Source organism: Vigna unguiculata, chromosome 5, assembly GCF_004118075.2.
Source record: "Vigna unguiculata cultivar IT97K-499-35 chromosome 5, ASM411807v1, whole genome shotgun sequence".
Classification (NCBI taxonomy): domain Eukaryota; kingdom Viridiplantae; phylum Streptophyta; class Magnoliopsida; order Fabales; family Fabaceae; genus Vigna; species Vigna unguiculata.
The window spans coordinates 14,309,604-14,320,372 of record NC_040283.1 but is presented as its reverse complement, the minus strand read 5'-3'; the positions used below and the strand labels follow the sequence as shown (position 1 = coordinate 14,320,372).

The 10,769-nt window shown below is 24.4% G+C and overlaps 2 protein-coding genes across 2 annotated transcripts; both read right to left on the bottom strand.

Moving 5' to 3' along the window:
• Positions 1-571: 571 nt before the first annotated feature.
• Positions 572-946, bottom strand: LOC114184382 (transcription factor GTE12-like). Its single transcript, XM_028071694.1, has one exon. The coding sequence runs from the start codon at positions 944-946 to the stop codon at positions 572-574; it is 375 nt and encodes a 124-aa protein (XP_027927495.1).
• Positions 947-3,361: 2,415 nt separating this feature from the next.
• LOC114184381 (transcription factor GTE12-like) lies at positions 3,362-3,736 on the bottom strand. The gene has a single exon (XM_028071693.1). It carries the CDS (start codon positions 3,734-3,736, stop codon positions 3,362-3,364), a length of 375 nt encoding a protein of 124 aa, XP_027927494.1.
• Positions 3,737-10,769: the final 7,033 nt, after the last annotated feature.

Sequence of the window (10,769 nt, the reverse complement as noted above, 5' to 3'; positions counted from 1 at the left end):
CAATTACTTTTATATACTTATACACTTAAATGTTTTATTACCATGACTTATTTTTATACATTTACAAATTATAATTATAATTCTAAATGTAATATAAACTAAATTTAACATAGTGTAATAGAAATTTTAATATGTAAAATAATTATTTTTAAAATTACTATATCATTAGTTATTCAATTAAGTTGTTTTAAGCAATATGAAGATTATTATGTCACAATTTATTTTTTATTTTTTTATTTTTTCAAAAATCTCATTTAATAAAATATATATTATAAACAAAATTTAATATAATACAATACAAATTTTAATATAAATAATTATTTCTAAAATTACTAATACCGAATTAATATTATTAAACTATAACAAACATTTACCACTGATATCAACTAAATTACTCTTAATAAAAATATCTTAATAATTATACACAAAATATTTAAACAAAATCAATAAATAAAACATGAATTACCCGTGCCTAGTAAATTATAAAAACACATAACCTCAATAAAATATAAAATAATATTGAAACTTTAAAATCGTCATTTGATTGAATAAGGCATAAAGGCAAAATCTATTACAAATTTTGTTTTTCTAATATCCATTTCCTTTTGGTAATTTTCCACTTAAACTCAAAAGATTGACTAATCTCCCTTGCAATTCTATGAACTTCACTTTTGGAAGGATACCCCAATGGATAAGAGAACACCTTCCTCATGTCATCTGCAAAGTCATCAACTTTTGAATATTCCAATCTTTTCAACTTTAACTCAATATCCTGCAAACTCATTATCTTTTTGTTTAGATCATTCTTCTTGAAAACCCATGCATATCTTCCCACCATCAAACGCTTCATCATCGTCCAACACTGCATCCTTTTGCAATTGTCCATTCTCGTTGCATCTTCTACCTTCCATTTCTTCTCTCTTTTCTTCCACTCTTTCTGCGACATTTCCTTATCTTCTCTCTTATCACACTTCTCGTACCTAATTTTTTGATTACTCTCACAAGAGTTTGATGTATTTTTCACATCAACCCATATTGCTGTTGCATAATATTCTCTTTTATTCTTCAATTCACATACTCCTTCATGATTCTTAGGACATGAAGGAGAAATTTTTATGATGAGTTTCTTCTTATATTGTTGTGTTTCTTCCATGAAGAAAATGGGTATAGAAAATGAATAAAGAAAGTGTGAAGAGAATTCAAAATATTGAAAGCTATGAGTGAAATGAATATAATTATACTATGTTATTATATAGAGATTTAGAGATATGAAAATATTTACAAAATCATATTATCTACTTAAATATGCTTTAAATAATGATGATAGTGAACCTAAACGGTTAAATCATTCATCATATATAATCTAACATAATTTAGTTAGATACTGTAAGATTTAGTAAGTCATATTTCCGCCATCATCTTATCTAATCATATGAAAAACTTAATTAAATGGTATTCAATTAATAATTGAGTGTAACGAAATCTAGTTTAGTTAGATATAATAGTAATAATTAACCATATCTTTTTTAGGTAATTATCTTGTTAAATAATGTAAATGTAGTAACATGTATAATTAGTTATATTATCTAATCATATTTAATTTAAAAATAGATTAAGTAATTATCTTTCGGATTAAAATTATTTGATTTCGTGGTAATTAAGTCAAATTAAAAATATTATTTGATCAATTGAAATCTAATTTGTATATGATATCGTGATAATTGGTTAAATTATCTTATGAATTTAATTAAATTGTATTTAATTTATTCACATGTTATAGAAATTTTATAGATGATTATGAGAATTGAACATTGTCGAGTACGTCCCTAAAACTTAATGGTCGACGTAGGATGAAACGACAAACACGTGTGTCACTGTTGCAACGGATCCACCTAGACAAAATGGTGAGTGACAAAACAATTAAGGGTAAGTTAACATGTTAAGCGAAACCTTAAGATGATCTAATCATGCATAATCCCATGCCTAACAATTTGGACCCATCCAGATAGTATAAATACGACGTTCACGATGTGAGAGACTGATCACATTTATTGCAAACACTCTATTTACTGCAGAAATTTACTTAAGCGTCAGAGTTAGGTATCCTCGCCGTCGAGGACTCTACCCTCTTATATGAAAAGGATATCTCATATAGAAGAAAATGGAAAGGACTAGTAACTTATAGAAAAGATTGAAGAGTGGACCCAAGTGTCGACCTGACCCGAGACATGTTGACCTTGATAAAAGGTTTGTCCCTTTGCGAACATTTTGGTCCTTGCAGGAACAATAATGTTTTTACTTTTCTAAATTATTACAAATTTATATTTTATTTTATTGAATAATAATATGTTAAATTCACTATATAAGAAACTAACATAGAATTAATATATGTGAATTCTTATTACATTTAAACAATATTAAATTCACCTTTTTCTTTTATCACAAAACACGGACCAAGTTAAGAAAGAAAGAGAAAATGATACCTCTATATTTCAAAGATATATATAAACTTTAAAAATATATGTATAATCATAAATAATATTTTATATTTGATATTTAATTATCAAGAACAATCTAAACATAATAAATATTAGAAATAATTATTTTAAAATATGTATGATGATTCAAGTCAATTTATTTTATTTTTGTTATCTTATTTGATTAAATAAACTTTAAAAGTTACTTCTTTAAACGTTATTTATTTATTTTTACTATTTAAAAATTACTTAAGAAGAATAAAAAGATATTTAAATATAAATTTGGTATTTAATTATTTAAAAATCATTCAGATATTATAAATTTTATGTCAATTAAATATAACTTTAAATGAAATTAATGATTAAATATGTTTTACTCCCTTAATTTTCCCAGCGTGAATATAGTACTTCATCTTTAAGTTTATTTGATAAGTTTATTTGACGTTTCAAACACATTTTATGATAGCATTTGAGTTGTTTACACCGTTTGACATATTTCCATTTTAATGTTAGATGAGAAACACATCTGAAACATCAAATAAATTTTAAAAAAATTTGGTTGAAAAACTAAATTCACTCATTTATAAAGATGAAGAACTAACTTGGGCCAAACGTGCGAGAAAAGACTAATTCCAATTTTCACTGAAAGTAATGAGACCAAAAACATATTTAATCCTAAAATTAATCTAATAATTTACATTATTAACATACAATTTACACTATTTTTGTTTAATATATAATTTGTAAACAGAATATTTGACAGAGTATATTATATCACCGCGAACGATATAAATTATAAAAATACATAACCTCAATAAAATATAAAATAATATTGAAACTTTAAAATCGTCATTTGATTGAATAAGGCACAAAGGCAAAATCTATTACAAATTTTGTTTTTCTAATATCCACTTATTTTTCGTAGTTTTCCACTTAAACTCAAAAGATTGACTAATCTCCCTTGCAATTCTATGAACTTCACTTTTGGAAGGATACCCCAATGGATAAGAGAACACCTTCCTCATGTCATCTGCAAAGTCATCAACTTTTGAATATTCTAATCTTTTCAACTTTAACTCAATATCCCGCAAACTCATTATCTTTTTGTTTAGATCATTCTTCTTGAAAACCCATGCATATCTTCCCACCATCAAACGCTTCATCATCATCCAACACTGCATCCTTTTGCAATTGTCCATTCTCGTTGCATCTTCTACCTTCCGTTTCTTCTCTCTTTTCTTCCACTCTTTCTGCGACATTTCCTTATCTTCTCTCTTATCACACTTCTCGTACCTAATTTTTTGATTACTCTCACAAGAGTTTGATGTATTTTTCACATCAACCCATATTGCTGTTGCATAATATTCCCTTTTATTCTTCAATTCGCATACTCCTTCACGATTCTTAGGACATGAAGAAGAAATTTTTATGATGAGTTTCTTCCTATATTGTTGTGTTTCTTCCATGAAGAAAATGGGTATAGAAAATGAATAAAGAAAGTGTGAAGAGAATTCAAAATATTGAAAGCTATGAAAAATATCGAAAGCTATGAGTGAAATGAATATTATTATAGTGTGTTATTATATAGAGATCTAGAGATATGAAAATATTTACAAAATCATATTATCTAGTTATATTATAAATTTAAATATGCTTTAAATAATGATGATAGTGAACCTAAACGGTTAAATAATTCATCATATATAATCTAACATAATTTAATTAGATACTGTAAGATTTGGTTAAGTCATATTTCCGCCATGATCTTATCTAATCATATGAAAAACTTAATTAAATGGTATTCAATTAATAATTAAGTGTAACGAAATCTAGTTTAGTTAGATATAATAGTAATAATTAACCATATCTTTTTTAGGTAATTATCTTGTTAAATAATGTAAATGTAGTAACACGTATAATTAGTTATATTATCTAATCAGATCTAATTTAAAAATAGATTAAATAATTATCTTTCGGATTAAAATTATTTGATTTCGTGGTAATTAAATCAAATTTAAAATATTATTTGATCAATTGAAATCTAATTTGTATATGATATCGGGATAATTGGTTAAAATATCTTATGAATTTAATTAAATTGTATTTAATTTATTCACATGTTATGGAAATTTTTTAAGTTGACACAAGATTAATATTTTTATTGTTTTCAATAATATTGTAATTTTTTAATTTTTTATTACATATTCTCTGAAAGTATTCTTGAATTAGCTGTTTTAATCATTTTGATTTGCCAAAAAAAATGTACTCATTTATTTTGTGTGATGAAAATTTTTCACGCATAAACATTTATTTAGCTACTCTATATTTCAGTGTGTGTAAAAGAAACATCACTTTTATAAATTTTATTCGTGAGGGTGATTCTTTCTTTTTTTCTTTTTGTAAAGCTCATTTTTTTCTCTTTTAAAGATTTGATTTTAAATATTTGATTCCAAATCTAATTTATCTTTAAGTAATTTAATTAGTTTTGAATCTTTCTTTAAGTATGGTGATTGTATGTTGGTGTCCTTGAATTTTAATCTTGCATGCTTCATGTCTAACAATTTGAACTCATCGATGTAATATAAATAGTATTGTTGATGTAATATAAATAGTATTGTTCACGAAGTGAGAGACTGATCACATCTATTGTAACCACCATATTTACTGCAAAAACTAACTTGAGCGTCAGAGTTAGGCACCCTCGCCACTAAGGACTCTACCCTTTGAAAAAGATATTTCAATAGAAAAAATGAAAATGACTAGTGACTTATAGAAAAAAATTGAAGAGTGAACCCAAGTATCAACCTGATCTGAAATATCTTGATCTTAATTAAAGATTTGTATATTTGACTCTTTGCGAACGTTTTTGGTTTCTTTAGGAACAATACTGTTTTTACTTTTCTAAATTGTTACAAATTTATATATTTTATTTTATTGAATAATAATATGTTAAATTCATTGTATAAGAAACTAACATAGAATTAACATTTGTGTACTCTTATTACATTTAAACAATAATTAAGCATATCTTTTTTAGGTAATTATCTTATTAAATAATGTAAATGTAGTGACATATATAATTAGTTATATTATCTAATCAAATCTAATTTAAAAAATAGATTAAGTAATCATCTTTCAGATCAAAATTTTTTTTTTTGGTGATAATTAAGTCCTTTTTAAAAGGTTTAATTATGCCTTTGGTCCCCATTTTAGAGTCAAAATCTCAAAATGGTACCCATATTTTTAAAAGTCTCAAAATAGTCCTCTTTTTTGTTGAAACGTAACGTTTGCCCTTGCCGTTAAGTCAAGGTTGACGCCGTTAGAGGAAGTGCCACGTGTCAGTTCCTCGATTTTTTGAATTTTTTTATTAATTTTTTTTGAATTTTTTTTTATTTTTATTTTTTATTTTGAATTTTTTTTAAAAAAATCAAAAAATTGCCACGTGTCAAGTTGTCATCGTGCCACGTGGCAGTGACAGTGACACGTGTCAGTATTACGCCAGGTGTCATTTCCTTAGTCTCAATTTGGTCCCTTTATTTTAATTTGTCTCAATTTAGTCCCAATTTTTGTAAAAAATGAGCAATTTTGTCCCTCTCCAAATTGAAATCAAATTTAATTTATGTATAAATGTACACAAATATTTCCATCAAAATTGATATTTCAAGTAAATATTTTTAACCAAATTAAGTTCATTTAATTAATATTTTACATTGAACTTTAATTAAAATGGTTTAAAAGTTGTTAATAGAAAATAATGTTCATAGAAAAAAATTCATAAATTACCTAGTTCATGTTACAATAAAACACATATAAATTTAAAATTTTAAAACAATTTTAAGTAAAGTTAAATGTGAAACATAATTTTAACTAAACTTAGCTATGTTAAAATATATAATAAAAATATCAATTTGAATACAAATATCAAATTTAATAAAAATATTTGTATAACATTTATATAAAATTAAATTTTGTTTCAATTTGAAGGGGGACAAAATTGCTAATTTTTACAAAAATTGGGACTAAATTGAGACAAATTAAAATAAAGAAACCAAATTGAGACTAACAAAATGACACATGTCAGTATTATGCCACGTGTCACTGTCACTGCCATGTGGCACGATGACAATAAAAAAACTATTATTAAAAGAACATATTATACCCACATTTTCTATGTTATTAATAATACTATTTAAGGATGTAAGTAAAGAAAAAATATCAATAAGTATCAAAAATATATTTTACAATGAATTTAAGTAAATTTTTGAAAGGTCTCTTTTTCAATAACAATCAGGTATATCAAACATAAATCAATCCTAGCTTCACAACCAATCATTACACTAATTAAAAGTCAACCACAAAATTTTAAACTTTAACCTCAAATAAAATTTAAAATAATCATAAAATTCAAAAACACCGAAATACAAACACTGTACTCAGATAAAGATTCGAACCTAATTAAATAAAGTAATTTTGAAATCAAATATTTTAAATCAAATCTTGAAGAGAACAAAAACTCACAGAGTCTACAAAAAGAATAAAAATTGCAACAACTTCACGAAATAAAATTTATAAAATTGGTATGTATTTTTTATTAACACTGGAATATAAAGTAGCTAAATAACTGTTTATGCGTGAAAAGACTTTCATCACACAAAATAAATGAGAACAAATTTTCATTAAAATACAATGATGAGAATAGTTAATTAGAAAACAAATTACCACGTGTCATTAAAATAATATTAAAACACTTAAAACAATTTTAAGAAAAATTAAAAAGCTATAATTTTATTATTGAAAAAAAATAAAATTATTAGTCTTGTGTAAACTTAAAAGATTATACACAATTTATTTTAGTGAGTAAATTAAATATAATTTAATTAAACTCAAAAGATAACAATGGTTAAATATAATTATCACGACATCTTATTAAATTAGATTTCAATAGATGAAATAATATTTTAAAAAGGTTTAATTATGCCTTTGGTCCCTATTTTTATTATTATTTTTTGAATTTTTTTTTATTTTTTATTTTTTTTGATTTTTTTTTAAAAATTGTCACGTGTCAAGCTGTCATCGTGCCACGTGGCAGTGACAGTGACACATGGTATAATACTGACACGTGTCATTTTGTTAGTCTCAATTTGGTCCATTTATTTTAATTTGTCTCAATTTAGTTCCAATTTTTGTAAAAATTAGCAATTTTGTCCCCCTTCAAATTGAAACAAAATTTAATTTTATATAAATGTTATACAAATATTTTTATTAAATTTGATATTTGTATTCAAATTGATATTTTTATTATATATTTTTAACATAGCTAAGTTTAATTAAAATTATGTTTCACATTCAACTTTACTTAAAATTGTTTTAAAATTTTAAATTTATATGTGTTTTATTGTAACATGAACTAGGTAATTTATGAATTTTTTCTATGAACATTATTTTCTATTAACAACTTTTAAACCATTTTAATTAAAGTTCAATGTAAAATATTAATTAAATGAACTTAATTTGGTTAAAAATATTTACTTGAAATATCAATTTTGATGGAAATATTTGTGTACATTTATACATAAATTAAATTTGATTTCAATTTGGAGAGGGACAAAATTGCTCATTTTTTACAAAAATTGGGACTAAATTGAGACAAATTAAAATAAAGGGATCAAATTGAGACTACGGAAATGACACATGGCGTAATACTGACACGTGTCACTGTCACTGCCACGTGGCACGATGATAGCTTGACATGTGGCAATTTTTTTTTTTTTAAATTCAAAAAAAAAATAAATAAAAAATTTTCAAAAAAATAAAAATAAAAAAATTCAAAAAATCGAGGAACTGACACGTGGCACTCCCTCTAACGGCGTCAACGTTGACTTAACGGCAAGGGCAAACGTGAGACGTTTCAACAAAAAAGGGGACTATTTGGAGACTTTTAAAAATATGGGTACCATTTTGAGATTTTGACTCCAAAATGGGGACCAAAGGCATAATTAAACCTTATATATAATACTAATTATTTAATATAAATATATTATCATTTACTATTATAAATTATTAAATACATTAAAACATGAATAATAGATATAAAAAAATATTATCATTGAATAAAATAAAAATATTAAATCTTAACAAAATTTTTATTACTATTATTAATTATTATAGACATTTATATAAATTTTAGTTTTATTGAATATTATATACATTATTAAAAAAATATTATATATATTATTTATTACATCTATTATTAATTAATATATATATATATATATATATTTCAATAAATGTATTGTTTATTATATATTATTTATTACATCTATTATTAATATATATATATATATATATTTCAATGTATTATTAATTAGAACATAAATTTTTAATAACTAAAAAATATACTAATCATTATTAAATAAAATATTTATTATTATTATTTTATTATATATATATATAAATAATTAAAATTATTAATAATTAATAATATACAATAAAATATTTATTGTAAATAAATGAAATAATAATATATTATAATTAAGAATTATATTAATAGATATATATTTATATAAAATTTATAGAGGGTATAAGTGAAAAATATTTATTGATCTTCTCAAATCTTTAAAAAATAAGTGGGATAGATTTTTAAATGTTATTGGCAAATCTATCCTCGTTTTTTCTTTCAAAAATCATGCAATGTGAACATAAATTCTTTTTAAATTAATCATTGGAAATCGTTATACACATTACAATCTATCATCCAAAACACAGTACAATCTATCATCCAAACAGGGTTTTAGGGCATGTTCTCATGCATAGATTTATTGTAGTGGATGAAATAAGATAGATTTATTGTAGTGGATGAAATAAGGGCGATGATTTAACAAAGATTTGATTGTTCATTTTTAGTGAAAACAAGTGATTGACAGGCGATGATTTGCAAGATTATAGCATGTGATCTATCTTGCTGTTTTAAAGAGATTAACAAGATTAATGTGCCAAATTACCACTCTATTCTTTTATTATATTGCAAAAAAATTAGCTCCGCGCTACTACTTATCTGATTACAAAATTTATGTATCCGATTCCATGCTTCAGTATCCAGATCCATATTAATTATATCCGATTCCACTTCTTTTTAATTTTTTGATTGTATTATGTGGCATGAAGTTTGGATAGTTCTAAAGGAGTTCAAAACACTTTTTTGTTTCTGTATTGAAAAAATTTAAATATTTTATTTTTCAGTTTAGATACATTAATTTTTTTTCAATTAAAATTTATCTTTAATATTTAAATTTATGTAGAAAAAAATTCAAAATTAATTACCACTTATCTAAACATCATTTTATACTATATTTAACACTAAGGACAATTTGGTAATCTAACTTTTTCATACGTTAAATTTTATTTTTTATTAGTCACATCATTCAAATCCTACACAAATTTTTACAAAATTTACTCTTAAATCAACTCTTCTATCACCTCCAAATCCCTTAAAAAAAACAACACAAACTTCACCTTTAAATCTACTCAAATCAATCATTCCCTCTCCCTTAAATCAATCCTTTTATAAGAACACACCCTTAGGCAGTGTTTCTTTGTGCCATCCGCACTGTTTGAATGCATGCATTTCCGCTGATGGATTTATGTGCGGGTCGTTGTTCTTTTGAGTGAATATGAATCGATTTATAAGAGCGGATTTGCGGGATCCCTATCATATTCCATCTTTGTATATATGCAACGATTTGAAAATGTTATAATTACTTTTACCAAATTAACCTACAGTTTTACTAACATGTGACCAAACTTGTCTCTCATTGTTTGAAGGTGATGCACGGGTTTGGATGGAGTGAAGCAGTGGTGGTGGTGTTATGTAATGGCATGCATTGGTGTGGGGAAAGTGAAGTAGTGTTGGTGTGAGTGTGTGAGTGAAGGAGATGGGCAAGAGTGTGAGTGCATGTGAGGGTTTCAGAGTGTGAGTGCATGTGAGGGGTTGTGCACCGGTGCAATGCATTGTGTGCAGTGGCGAATTTTGACTAAAAATGTTGGAGGAGTCAAAGTAATATAATTTTAATATCATTATATTTCGTCATTAGTATAATGCTTTGAAAAAATGTCTTATCTACTAAACAATTTGATTATAATGTTTCAAAATATGTGAATTTATCTTATTTTCATCAATAATTTTCTTTTTTTTTATCACTTTTTAGTAATGAATTTATTCTTTTATTCTTTATCAACATATTTTTTTACATAATATTAAAAAATAATTTATCAAAATTTAATAAAAAATTGAGG